This window comes from Megalops cyprinoides, chromosome 1, assembly GCF_013368585.1.
Source record: "Megalops cyprinoides isolate fMegCyp1 chromosome 1, fMegCyp1.pri, whole genome shotgun sequence".
NCBI lineage: Eukaryota > Metazoa > Chordata > Actinopteri > Elopiformes > Megalopidae > Megalops > Megalops cyprinoides.
In genome coordinates, this window is record NC_050583.1 from 30895148 (window position 1) to 30909716 (window position 14569).

Sequence of the window (14569 nt, forward strand, 5' to 3'; positions counted from 1 at the left end):
AGGCTATTTACATAACATCTGGCTTGCTACATTCTTTTTCAATGTGATTGCTATAAATTGTGATATATGAAGAACACGAAAATGCTATTTTACATGAATATGCAAAATAAACCGCAAATGTAACAAATTGTCTTTACTTCTGTGGTGACGAACGCGGTTCTCAGTAAATCGAGTACTCTTTCAGGTATTTCCACTCTGGGTACCTTCTTATTGGCCACCTTTACAACTTGAAGGAATCCTTACTTTTTTTCCTCCAGGAAATCACATGGAGGTGCTGTCGTCCTCACATGACAATCTGAACTATGGAAGGAGACATCAATGAAGGTAACGAAAAACCTGTTTATGTTCCAGTCGTTATTTATAAATACCTTATGTGCATGGCCTAAAGACCTGTAGATCTGTAGATCGTTTTTGCCAAAATTTAACACGTTTCTAGTCGCCATCTTCAGTTTCTTGCTTGATTGTCATTTTACTTGACTTTCCAGCCCAGTTGTATTTAGCCAGCTAGGTACAGTTAACAAGCAATCCAAATAACTACTTACAACTGTTTGTTGAACAATCGACGCTTTTGCACTTTATCTCCGTTATAAGTAGGAGGCCACGCTACACGTGTTGTTACTAGTGTGCTTGATGTCGACTACCTACTTCAACAGTATGTGTCATCAGACATAACACGAAAAACAACAGCGAAAATGAAGATTGCTAGTTATTTAAATCTAATATATTAGTTTAAATATAATTCAAGAACACATTTGTTTTTACTGTTTGCATATTTTACTTTAGACTTAACCGTCCGTCTGCAAATTAGTATTCGCTACATGGTGGAATTAATCGGTCGAGGTCCTGCCAAATATTTTGATTGAGATGCTCAGCCCTTGCCTGTTTTTAAATGCCAGTTGCACAGGTTTCTCCTGCCGTGGAATGTGAGAGACTTTGTTTATCCTGGCTGCGATGGGAAAGTGCTGCGTAAACATGTTCACAAGGAATGTTCTTCCGAAATATTTTTGAACACAATGTTGTATGTAGAATTCCACATAAATGGACATAGGCTATTTCAAACGTTAAGTGGAACGTATTAATAAGCAGCTACGTCGTGGATAACCTACTGTGTTTTGTGCAGGAAGCAGTACATTTGGAAGTCAAAGAGCAACATTGGGATCCCTTCAAGTAGTACACTGTTGTTGCACGGTAAATTTGGGCAATTTGCCATCCTGTTACGATAATCTGTCCATTCATGGGATACGCTTCCATCAGGGTTTCCATAGTGATCCCATGCAGGCCTCAGTAGTTTCCTTGTACCATGAGAGGAGCCGAGAAGATCTTTTTGTTTTGTGAAGCTAAATGGATGGGCATTTTAGTTCAGGGAAGTTTAGGAATGACTGCTAGGCCCTATAGAATGGAAAGTAGAGTTGTAAATATATATTTCTTGAAACTATTTTTGAGTGACATCCTTATCTATGGCTTTAATCTGTAGGATATTCAACAGGAAAAATAAGATGGAAAAGCAAAAAAGGTGGAAAAGAAGACAAGGAAGAAAGTAGAAAAAGTTCTTTGGTTGGCTGTTTGTGTGGCTGTATGAGATTTTATCCAGATTCTCTATGCTGAAATGAGGTTAGATGGGACCAAGGTCAGTGTTTTTAATGAGTCAGACCTCAGGGTTATCATGGTTATTTCTATATGTTTTGGTGCTTTATAAGTACGAGGTATGTCCTATCAGCCCATAACTTTGCATATGACATATCCACTGTCCCAATGTCACATATTTGCATAGTATCTATGTGTGTTGGTGGAACACTGGAACTATTCAACTTAAGTATCTTGCTCAAGATTACTAAAGTTCAGCACACTGCTGTCCTTATGTCAGTGGAATCTGCTGAATATACTCTCTTGCAGTTTTCCAAAACACCTGCAAATGCTATCTAATAATTCGTATCACCAAGTCACTAGCTGTGCAAATAAGCTGATGATATGAGCTTGGAGTGGGACATTTCAGCTTTGAATCGTGTCTTACCCTCATTGATAGTAACGTCCAGTATATCTACATAGTTGAGAATGTGAGTTCAGATAAAATAGGAAATGTCCGAAATAATAATAATGAAAGAAGTTCACATCCAGTTCAATCTTAGTCCAAGTTCACAGGGCTTATGTTTGTTGAAAAGCAAAACGAAACTCATGCATTGGCCTTGGACAGTAAAAAGTACCTGTTTAGTGCTTTCTATTTTTTTCTATAGTGTGTGGTGAGATACATTCCCTTTTAAACGCACATGATGAGTTCGGGTACTATTTATCTACTCTCTGTCATGTATAATGATTAACAAAGAGCATGGTGCAGTTATTGTCGTGGCTTATGTATTATGCCCAATTATATATGATTTGGGTTATAATAATTTTTGGTCTTTGTACATATGTTCTGTTCCGGTCACTGAGTACAAGCAAAGCCCTTTAAACCTTAAGCTCAGGGAATATGTTATTGGTTATCATGGTTTTCTTGCATGGTCTATAGATCCTCATGTGAGATCACACAGCTGGTTGTTACCACATTGATCTTCGTGCTTAAGTTCAGTACTTTTCTTGTCAATACAGGATCGGTTCCTCCCTACTACAGAGAGGTTTATGAAGCAATATGCAACAAAAAAGATGAACGGGTGCAGATAGCGGTGTTTCAAAGGTTGCTCAGCAGTACAGATCTTCCAAACACTGTGCAAAGTCAGGTAAGTACTGAGGTTCCAAAAGGATATTATGTTTAGTGTTCTTTCTGAGACACTGTTCAAGTCTGTTTTGTGAGATAAAAAGTACTGCAATATTGAAGCATTTGCATGAGGAAAATCTTTGTGAGTGTGTGTATGTGTGTCTTTTTTGGTTTTTGTTTTAACTTTCATTTGGGGAACTCCAGATTGTCATCTTCATTCTAGTTCAGACTTTTCTTAGATAACAAAGTGCTGGTTAATCATGGATTGCAGCACAGGAAATCCTCTCCTTTAGAAAAGGAAGCTAAGGGAAAACAGACAATGCACAGATTGAATGGGAAGTGGAAGGAACAGCTGAAAAACAGGTAGCAATTTGTGAAGTGACTATATTTATTAAACCTGAATGTCTTCTTTTGAATTTAAACATCAAAGTATGTGATTTAGACAGAACAAAAGTGTATGTATTTTTCAAAACAGTAAAATTTTGTTTTTTTTTTTCTTCAATATTCGACATATCGGTCAGAATCTCCTGGATTACAGACTCTTGTACAACATCATAACATGTGCATGACTTCAAACTTGCAAAAAAGCAAATCGAAGTGCCAATTACCTATTATCTAAAACGTTGCTTTCTCTTTTTGTGGTTATGGGATTTATTAGATAATTATTATATAAGTTGCATGTCCTTACTGGTTTTGGTGTCATCAAAGATGTTTCAGTGGAATTCCCTATGGAAGGGAAAGGTCAGTTTATTCATTAAAACATGCATTTTGCAAACAGCATCTGTCTTTTATTGAATATCTTCTTTTATGTTGATATTAGCATAGGGACCATAAATGTGTCTTCAGCAGCATAAATAAATGGAGGAAAGAAAGCTGTCAATGATTTAAAAGAATATCTTGTTGTACTTCCATTGTTTTCTGCATAATTATTAATTTCTCAACGTGATATTATTATTTAAGGATCTTCTTTTGGAGGACTGAACACCTGAGATTAAACCAATGTTTTCAATTGTGTGTACATTTTTTGATCAGTGTCAGTAAGGACTTAAAAATGGCAAACAGTACAAAAATGTTGTAGAAAATGAATAGAAAGTAGTCATTTCTGATTCTTTAGGATTCTGAAATTGTTGGACATTATAAAAAGAAGACAGTTTCATCACTGAAGACTTCACTGAAGTCTGCTGCATTGGACAAGAACAAGTCGTGCATGTTTCCTTAACACTTAACACTTTTCCGCTTTCATTCAAGGGGCTCAAAGTTTAATGTCCTGTGCAGTTCACCACAGTTCCTTTGGTAGGGTAATGCAAATAACTGTTGTCAGCCATTTAAAATGACACCACTGCTTTTATTGCACGAACAAGTTATTGATAATAACAGTTTTGTGTCAGGGCCCTCAAACACAGATATGGTGTTTTTATTATTTTATCTCTTTCATTCTATCTATTTTTGTGTCAGGCCTTCTTTTACATCTGTTGAAAATATAAAAAGAACTACAGTAAAAAAAAGAAAAAAAACTTTAAATCACCCCTACTTGATCCTCTTGAATATACCTTTTGGGTTTTGTGATGCGTGAATGAAATGTCAAGTCAATGGATGAACAGTAAAGGTAGAGCTGACACTTTCCCCTGTCTTGACAGATTGCTGAGTACGTGGATCACAAGGATGGGTTCCTCTCCAAGTTGTCCCTCTATAAAGCCCTGGCTCTGATTGCACTTGCTCAGCAGGGGAAACAGCCGAGTCCCAAGCTTCTAGAGAACTACATACAAGGTAACTCGCACAGCAAGCTGTTTTGGGAACTTTTTTCTTCTTCTGAAATGTAAATACAGTAAAATGTGCTGCTGCCAGTCCCTTTTATTACCACAGACAAATAGCCGAATTGTCATGTTCACATGAGATATGAGGAGAGAAAGCCTTTTACCACAAACAGTCAGTGCCAGTGGTAGACCAACATTAGTGTTATCTGATTTATACGTGTTTTTTTCTGTCTAACTACATGCAGGAAAGGTTGTCATGAAAGTCATAAAGCCAGGAACTACATTAGCTCTCTACAGATTCTTTCCTGGCTCATTTCCAAGTACCTCTGTGCTTTGCATCCCACCCCCCTACTCCCCATACCAAAAAGAATCTGGTCAGCACATTTCATGAATATCTTCTGCTCTGACCCAGCCTTGCCCCCCTGTGCAGAATTACAATGAAAGTTGAAGGATTTTTGGACAAATTGAACTGCCAGTGTTCAGCATCCTTTTCCTAGCATGCGAGTGTTATTTTAGGATAAGTAGGTAATAGCTATTCATCTTAATTAAACACTTACTATACATTTTCATGTGTGAATAAACATTTTGATCATTTGATAGCACAAGATAAATAGTGATATATTTTGATGTGTATTAAACGTGTAGTTTGGTAAAATTAATCAGAATGACCAAAGAGTCTCAGTGGCTCTTAGTTAAACCTGTTACTTGACCTAAAAACAAGAGTGGGAGAGAGTCCATGACTGCTGAATGAGACCACTCTGCAGGATATATTTTCAGACAGGCTTGAGAAAGAACTCCTGTTTTCTAAATTCATATCATTATCCAGGCCCTCTGTTATTACAGGTGCTTCCAATATGCCAGCCTCATGCGTGTTGTGAAACACTCTCTAGAGTGTCATTTTTCAGCCCTGGGTCTGTGGCTGTTCTTGGTATGAATGCCTTTCTCCTCAGTTACAGTATATTTCTGGAGAATGTGCTAGGAATCCTGCATTTTGGACAATCATCACATTGTTTTGTGATTTTTCACTCCTTTGCTCTGTGGCTCCTTGATTCCTAAAATGTATTTTAATCCTGTTCGCTCCAAAGGAATACTTAATGTGAGTAAAAGTGTTTGCATAAGGACAACATGTGTGGGGTGCTAAGCTTATCCAATATCGTGGAGGATTGCACGTCACGTGACATAAAAGTGGAATTCTACTTGCTTTGCAGTTTTTTTCCTTTTTTTCAATTGACTCACGGTCTAGGTTAGTCACTCCTACATCAGGTTCCTGTCCAACTTTATTACCGATAAGCTATCTGTACAAGCTACATAATTACCTTCAACTCATAATTGAGAAAGGATGTCAGTCTCTGCCAGCCAGTGGAAGAGTCATAATGTGAGCATTACACACACTTTATGCTCTTTGTTTCGGTGACATTTTCTTTCGTGATGCAGCCTGTTGTGTAAAGCTGAATAGACACCAGCTGCAGAAGTGGCAGGGGTCCATTGTTACGCAAATCTTACATGCAGAGTGTAGCACGTTGAAAGTAGCATATGTGTTGTACACCCGCCTGGGGTTCTCTCATCCCTGGCTGCCTTGGGTCAAATGATTGTGCAGCTGCAATGTTCACTTCCTCTGTTGTTCGCTTGTTCTCCTTCGGAATGCATAAGCTTGTAAATCAATACCACACTAGTTACTAAAACAAAAGTTGTAATTTAATACATCCATGGCCAGGACTGTGTAATTTATATGAAATAGAACTATGCATACTCCACTGGGAGTCAGCTGGTTATTGTGGGTATCACTGGGGCTCATTTTACAGTTGCAAATGTTTTGAATTTTTGCTGTAGCTTATATGTTGGGGCCTTGGGTGTTTTGTGGGTGTTTTGACAGAGTTCCCCAAACCCCAGCTAGGAGAACTCAAGGACCTTCAGGCCCTGAGGATGCAGCCAGCTCAGGAGAGCCCCCTGGTGGTGAGGCAGACCCTGGCACAGCTGCTGGAACGGGATGCTGTGCAGGTGGAGCTCATCCCCGAGAAGAAGGGGCTCTTCCTGAAGCATGTGGAGTACCAGATCACTAGTCAGGTAAGAGACGGAGTGACTTCATATGTCCACCAGACTCCAGTGTGACAGTGAATCGGTGGAGGATCGGTGGAACTGTTGCAGCATAGGATGCAGAATATAACAGACTTAGTATTTTGTAAGGATGCTAAGTTCCACAAACGTATGGCAATGTTTCCGACTTGAAGCTATTACTGTTAAAATGTTTTTTGAGAATAACCACATAGATACAAAGATGTTTCAGATATTTATACTATTTCGCAAGCAGACATTACAGTGACATTTTGAAAAAAAAAAGTGTTGCCTTGTGATCAATATTTGGCAAAGAACAAAACTGTAATTAATATATTAAAAACATATCAAAGTAACCTAACATCCATGAAAAGTATGCTCCAAAGATGGCTAACTCTAACAATGGATCATCCTAGCAGCAGTTAGAGGGGTGCAAAGTTTTGCCGCTGTTTATTTCTAACATATACTCTACTATACTTTTGTAAAGGACAGATTTTAATCCTTACAAGTGAAAGAAAGTGGCTTTATATTTTAATTTCTGATTCTGCAACAGAAGAATGATTCCTAGCATGTCTTGCAGTAAACATAGTTTTGGTGGCAAAAACACATACAGTCAACTGTGCACTCTGGAGTGTCTCATTTCTCACTTATGGTGGAGCAAAGAGCACAATCTGTTTTTTTGGTTTTCTCAGTATATTTCGCATTTTAATGATATTTGGCATGTTAATTAAAGTACTATGAATTTTCTGTTTGCTTTAAGAAAAAGTGCAATTTCAAACAGGAGGAAAGAATGGATACTACTACATTGGTAATGGAAGCAGTGAATACTCAGATAAGCTTTTTGATCAGATATGGAATGTCTTTTCATTATATGCTTTGTTCCTGTGCTTATGAGGAGCAGAGAACAACATTTGTTTTATGAACTTTAGGCTTTTTAGAAGCCTTCATTAGATTTAAAACTCACTTCTGTGTTCAATTAAGAGTACACCAAAGACTGTCTATTAAAGAAGCAGCTGAAGTTATTGTGAGCCCTCTGCCTCTCAGCTGAATGGTGGTGTTTTTGCGCAGTGAATCTGGAGAAATAAAAGGAGCTGTATGATGTAATCATCCTTGGACATTCATTCAGACGATAATCAACTCCAAAAGATTATCACTTAAAGAAATATCCTCTCATGTGTTAGTTTGCTTCTTTAGCCAAGTGGAAATTTAAACCATCTAATGATTCAACTTTATTATATTTGAGCATTTTTACAGAAAACGCTGCCAGTGACAACTGGTCATCAGTGATGTTTATCTCCTTTGCTCATGCACTGTTGTTATTTTTATCGTTTCTCCACAGCGCTTCAAAATATCTGTCTATCGCAGATACAGTGACTTCGATGTTTTCCACGAACTTATGCTGCAGCGGTTTGCCTACAGAATGGTGCCAGCTCTCCCACCTAAAAGGATGCTGAAAGGAGGTATGTCAGGCTGCAAAGGGAGACAGAATTTTAGCTTGAATTTTAGAGTACACAAAATGCACTCAAACACACCTCACCTGTAAACCAGTGTGTTGAGCTGTGCACACTAAGGAGTCCACACTGTTTCTCTGTGCTCTGTTGTGAGGGTCAGGCATACTTTAACAGGACTTTAATGGCAACTGCCTCCTTAGACTGAATTCACTCTTATCAGAAGTCAGAAGTAAAATTGCACCTTGCCAAATGTAACAGCAGGGGGATGCTCACAGACATTATTTTCCATCAGTTCTATCACATCTTTTTTCCCTGGAGGCCTGTGATGCTGGATGGGAGAGCTGGAGTATAGAGGACAGCTCCCACAATATTTTTGGGTTGCGCTTTCCCTAGCCTGGGAGACTTTAGGACCTGGAACAGTAGTGGCCTTATAGACAGGCATCTGCACAGCTGAGTCTGAATGCTAATCAGCCATGGTGTCACTCGTTGCCTTAGACTGGTTGAAAACACACAGACAGCCTTGCACAGACTTTCTGGAGAGCAGGGGCTCAAATTTTAAGAAAAGGGCATGGCTTAGCAATGGTCCATCTGGCAGGGAAGGGCACTAGACAGAAGGTAAGGACCAAAAGGGCAGGGACAAAAAGACCCCCACAACCTCCCCAGCCCCTTCAACAGTCATTAACTTCTTTAGTGAGAGCATTGAGTTTTAGTTACTTTTTTTTGGTAGTGGATTTATTTTGTTGTTTCACTTAAGCGGTTAATAAACAACCATTGGGTCAAATCTACTCTTTGAAAGTGGGCTATTTGTAGAATCCCTGGCAAGGATGTCGTGGCCAGCCCTGCCAACTGCCGCAAGGCTACAGAGCTAAGTGTGGCCTCCTTTTTCCCTGTGTCGTGTCTGCAGTCCTAACTTCCACCTCAGAGCGAGAGTTCATTGAGGGGCGGCGACGGGCCCTGCGCAGGTTCATCAACCTGGTGGCGCGGCACCCCTTCTTCTCCGAAGATGAGCTGGTGAAGACCTTCCTAACCTTCAGCGGCTCGGTGAGTGGCCTGTCCAATTAGGCCATCCAATTAAAGGGCAACGGCAGCCCAGTGGAGCCTGGCTGCGAGACGGTAGGGGCAGAGTCTGTGTCCGAGGCTAGCCTTGACAAAATTCTGCAGGATTGGACTTCTCTGACAGGTTTGCTCTGTGGTTTTAACTTTCAGGAATGAGTTTGCCCTCATCTCAAAACTGTTTTCTTTGTGTGGTTCTGGGGATGTTCTTTTTTGCCCTGGCACATCAACCTTTTTGCTTCAGAATGTGCCAGTTCAAATTTGTCTTGTCTTTCTGAGCGGATCTGCACAATAGGTCAAAAAAACAGATACACTGAATTCCTATTTTTAGGTTGTTTACAGTTCTGAAGCTTATATGCAAGACTCAAATGGATACTGAATCTAATATTGAGCACTACTAAACTTAATTTCCAAGAACAGATCTGTGATATCTCACTGTGTGGTAGTCGTTAGAAGCCTCCGATGGAGTAAAAAATCACTTTTGAAATTGTAATCAAGATCATTCCTGGCTGGCTTCATTACATTCTTGTGCATATCAGATAATACTCTGTCAAAGAATAAAACGAGATAGGATTTTAGAACTCGTTTCATGCAGTTGTGTGAATCCAACATCTACAGAGGGAAGCCGCACAACCATTACAATCATCTTGCCAATAGCTGCATTTATATTTTTAGCCCAAGTGCTGACCAAAGTTCACTGCTGTTTTTGGGCTGCAAAGTCCAGTTAAAATCTTTGAGTTACATTTCCTTTCTGTGTCAGAGAATTCTGTGGCAGGGACAGTGGAATTGCTGACACTGTTACAGATCATTTCTGTCAGCCTTCCACCAGTAATACAGATGTTATTCCAGAACAATGATGTTTACTGTTGTGCTTCTTCACCACCACGAAATTATTCTTCTTTGCATAAAGTGCATGAGAGTTTACAGGAATCGGCAACCTCCACTGAGAAATTTTTCCGAACTGGACTTGTTTGGACTTTTAGCTGTTATTTCCATTATGGATGCCACCAGACCTTGCATAACACTATGAAACATGTGGCCTTACATAGGTCAGATCAGAGACCTGAAGTAGAAGAAATATCTGGCCAAATACATATTCTTCTAAATAAAGAGAGTTGTTTAGACACAATCAGGATCCAGTGCATCCATGAAAAAAGCCACAGTCACTACACGTTTTGGGTGTACTTTACTTATCTGTGTTACAGAGTTAGTTACTTCACAGTAGATGGTGAATCTTAATAGCTTGTAAATAAAACCTAGTAAAACCTGACATGCTCCAGCATGAAGCCACTCTTACCCTGCACTGGTGTGGTTGGCTGTTACCATTTTGGCCTTTCTGGCCTCTACACAAACAACGTGTCACAAAACCTGACATTTTCTTTAGGTAGACAGAGTGCAAGTTATTTCCCATGACAGATTTATTTACAGCAAAAAAGTATACATTTGAGTAGTTTTAAGACATTACCATAACAGCTGTAATCAATCATCTAACCGAGATGCAGGCTTAATAGCTTGCAAAAAAAGAAAAAAAAAACACAAACCTGAACTGGAACATCGCACAAGGATAATTCAATTTTTGTGCACTGATGTTTTTATTAAGATGTGGAGGCCTTATTAATGTGTTCTGATTGGATGCCTTGCCGAGAGGCAGGCAGTGAGAGGGAGATGGGCGAAGCTGCTGCCAGTGGGCATAATGAGTAGAGCGAGGGGGTTAATGAGGTCAGATCCATGCCACCCAACCCTGTCACGGGCTCTCCTGCTCTCTCACCTGCATCAGCAAAATTGGAACCGAAGCTGCTGAAGCGAGGGCTGCCAGAAAGGGTCTCCTATAGAGGTCTCCGGCTCCCACACACCACCTGCAACTATAAACTGTCTGTACAGTAGGAGGGCTCCATTTTCTCAGTGCATATTTTATTCTCCTAAGAGCTCGCTTCCGTTATATGTGGATAATTTGAGTCAACGTGTGGTCACTTTCCCAGCTGAATTGGAAGAGTATGTGCGGGGGGTGGATCTGAAAGCTGTCCAAGCTGTGTTGATGGCTACTTTTTAAATTGCACATTTCCCTTTTCTCTTCCTGCAGGATGTTCAAAACAAACTGCGGGAGGCATTCAAGAGAGCAGGAGATGAGTTTATGACATGTAAAATTGCCACACAAGCCAAGGTTAGTCTTTTTTTTAATGTGAACTACACCACCCACCTCACAATGTCAGTTCAGTTTATGTATCCTTACTAGGTTTTTTACCTTCCCTATAAAATGAGTTTTGGTGAATTGTAAAATATGCATTATTTCTGGATATGCTTTGTTTAGTTTGTCATTGTGTATGGCTCTGTAGTAGAGGGCTGAAGGGTGGGTGCTGAGTGTGGGTCACTTTAAGGTTCCCTCTTACAGGAGTACCTCCCGGCAGATATCCAGGCCCAGTTTGCCTCCAGCAGGGAGCTTATCCGGAACATTCTCAACAGCTTCCACAAGCTGCGGGACAGGGCAGAGAAGATGGCTGAACGTTCCAAGGAGAATGCCATGGACCTGCTAATGTTTGGAAGGGAGCTGAGGCACGTTTAGCATACGGCTGAGTCTCTCTCTCTCCCTCCCTCTTCTCTGTTCTGTCAGATGGCCTACTTTTCCAGTATGGCTTTGTATTCCTGCCAGTTCCAGGCAAAGTGCTCGAGGGGCAGAGCCTGCGGAACTGTTCTAGAAACAGCCTAGTATGTGTGGTTGTTAGCTTTGCACTGTTTAGTGTTAGCATATTTTTTGCTTTTGGCAAACAGAGTGGTTCCATGTCATCTGTGGATTGGAGAAATCAGCTTGCTACTGGTTTGACAAATATGATCAGTTAACTGTCTAAATTAACAGTATTTGGCAAATGAAGTGAAACTGTGAAAGAAACAGTCACTGTTATAATTTTTCAGTTAGAGTCAGCATTATTATGTAGTCTTATTATTGACAGCTGTTTGTTTTGCATTTCAAGCTTTGCAGCTTGCCACAGAACAGCTTTGCAGCTTGCCACAGAACAGGATATTGAGTGTAGTCGAATGATCTTACAAAGCCAATTGCATTTGTGTTGTGACAGTGCGGTGGGTTCAGACACATCTCCAGTCCCTGCTCTGGCCTTGGCCAACAGCTCGTGGGGTACTCTGCGGCAGTCCCTGAAGGGGCTGTCCGTGGAGTTCGCCCTGCTGGCCGATAAGGCAGCTCAACAGGTACGGACCCCCTATCCAGAGTCTCTTTCTGTTACTTGACCACCCTGGAGCAACGTGCTAGCTGTTCACACCTTCTTTTTTTCAAGGGGAGAAGAGAAGAGGATGACGTTGTGGAAAAGCTGAATCTTTTCTTGGATATGCTGCAGTCATACAAAGTGAGTCTGCCTACATAAGGAAGGGGTTATACACTTCACATTTGTATCTTTCATCCGGGGAGATTAAACCGAGTGTGTGATGATAAGAGAAATGCAGTGGAAGCAAGAAGTGAAGTGTGAAGTGGTTACAGTGGTGTGGAGGAGGGAGAGTGCAGCCTGCGCTGTGTTGGAAGTGTGCGGCCTCTTCCCGCAGGACCTGTGCGAGCGGCATGAGAAGGGTGTCCTGCACGAGCACCAGCGCGCGCTGCAGAAGTACAGCGTGATGAAGAGGCAGATGATGAGCGCCACCGTGCAGCCCAAGGAGCAGGTGTCTGTGGAGCAGCTGGAGTCCCGCATTGTGCAGGTAACGTGCAGATCTGGGGTTGCTCTCTAAGTATGCCAGTACCAGAACATGTGGGTGCCCTGTCTCAGAATACACCAGCATTTTCCCTGGAGCACACCAGCACTGTGTCGTATTGCACACGAAGCTGAGAAAGCTGAGAAGCTGAGAAATAAGCATACAGTGGTGGTTGTAACAGATTTTGTCAGCAACCCTTATATGACAGAAGCTGCTCAAGTGGCACTCTGACTGATGCTTGTTCCCTCACAGCAGGAGAACGCCATCCTGACGATGGAGCTACGAAACTACTTCTCCCTGTTCTGCCTTCACCAGGAGACCCAGCTCATCTTCACCTACTTGCCAATAACCTCTCACATACTCGGTGCTCTTGTCAACTCCCAGATTCAAGGACACAGAGAGGTCTGCAGGCTGCGACAGTTTGTCTCCCCTTTGTTCTGTTTTGTTCCTTTGGAGAAGAAGATTGAGTAAGCAAAGTACTGTAAAGGCAGTGTCTGCTCTAGTTAACGCCTGACAAGTAAAAAATGCAGATTGCTCTGAGACCTTTGCTTTGATTCCAAAAAGGAAATGATTTTTCAAAGTCATCTCTCTGTCTTAGTTTAGCGCCAGGGATTACAAAATGATGAGATTTATGAACAATGTATTTTCTATCCATGTAATTGGGATCCCCCTTTAAAAAAGACCTTGGATTACTAAAACTCTTTGCTATCTTTATGTCAAAGATCAACTCCTGTACATTTCTGCCTCTATCCACAGGGTCAAAGTAATGTTTTATTAATAAGTAGGATAAGAGGTGGAATATTCACTTGTTAAATGATTGAATTTGTTTTTTCTCTTTTAGATGGGTGAGGTGTGGAACGATCTCCACCCGAAGTTGAGTTGTCTTTTTGGGGGTAACAACGGCATCCCCTCTCCGCTTCTCTCACCCCAGAAGGGGGATGGGAAGACAGCTGTTGCCTTTTCCCCTAGTTAAGCAGGTAAAGGTGAGAGATGCCACATGCGCTTGGCTTCGAGGCCTCCCTAAGCGGGCTCGTCAAACACTCCCATCTTCAAACCTAAAGTGGCTCAGAGGGAAATCACTACACCAATGTGCGTTACGTTTTGAATTTAAATTGCAGTGAAATTGCAGGGAATTAAATTTGCAATCTACTGCAGGAAGGACTGATGCTGTTTACTTGAGAAAATAAGGAGTATCCTATGACCAGTGTTGGGAGTTTTATATGGGCCAGTTGTAGGAGTAACATGCATGGAGAGGTGGATGGGAGCTATGTGGGACAACTGTGCTTGTTATAATTACCCTCTTGGAGAGCACACACGGATCTATTCCACAAAGCCTGTCTCATTAGTGTTCAAAAATGGACAAAATATATGGTTTTGCAATCCACCAAGCTATCTCTGCATGCTTCTTTTAGAAACAACAACAAAAAGGGAAAGAAACATGTACATTTGTGTCCACATTGGAATCCTTTAGACAGTTGCTGATTTGAGGGTTATATGTATGTAACTTATAGATACATAGAGCACTTGGTTTCTCAAGCTAAAGTTAAAATAAATGTTGATAGTGTTGTTCACATTATATATTTGTCATTCTCGTTATATATTGTGTGGGTTTTCCTAATTGTCATAAACCCTCAAAAGAGTGGGAAGCAGGGATTTGAAGGGCATTAATGTTCCAAATGATGTCATACATGTGTCTGTTTGGTTCCACATCTTGTTTTTTTGTGATGCTTTAGCTGCAGAATGTGTTGCAGTGTGTTGACAGTGAACAAACCCAGGTCGTTGACATCGTTTTTCCTACATTACCATAAATTGCTACAACATTGTGTTACTATGACATTGTAACACCAACATTACTGGAGTTTTACATTGAAGGGTTTGGG

General features: G+C 40.9%; 1 protein-coding gene across 2 annotated transcripts; it reads left to right on the top strand.

The window, feature by feature from the left end:
- The first annotated feature begins 255 nt into the window (after positions 1–255).
- snx8b (sorting nexin 8b) lies at positions 256–14168 on the top strand. 2 transcript variants are annotated; one of them, XM_036535797.1, is made up of 13 exons: positions 256–324; positions 2584–2711; positions 4327–4456; positions 6317–6507; positions 7835–7955; positions 8851–8987; positions 11080–11160; positions 11389–11549; positions 12068–12197; positions 12284–12352; positions 12546–12695; positions 12942–13091; positions 13531–14168. In XM_036535797.1, the coding sequence occupies exons 1-13, from the start codon at positions 303–305 to the stop codon at positions 13660–13662; spliced, it is 1602 nt and encodes a 533-aa protein (XP_036391690.1). In that variant the 5' UTR covers positions 256–302; the 3' UTR covers positions 13663–14168. The 2 variants fall into 2 exon arrangements, with proteins under 2 accessions (XP_036391690.1, XP_036391697.1); XM_036535804.1 differs by lacking the exon at positions 256–324 and adding an exon at positions 1122–1188.
- Positions 14169–14569: the final 401 nt, after the last annotated feature.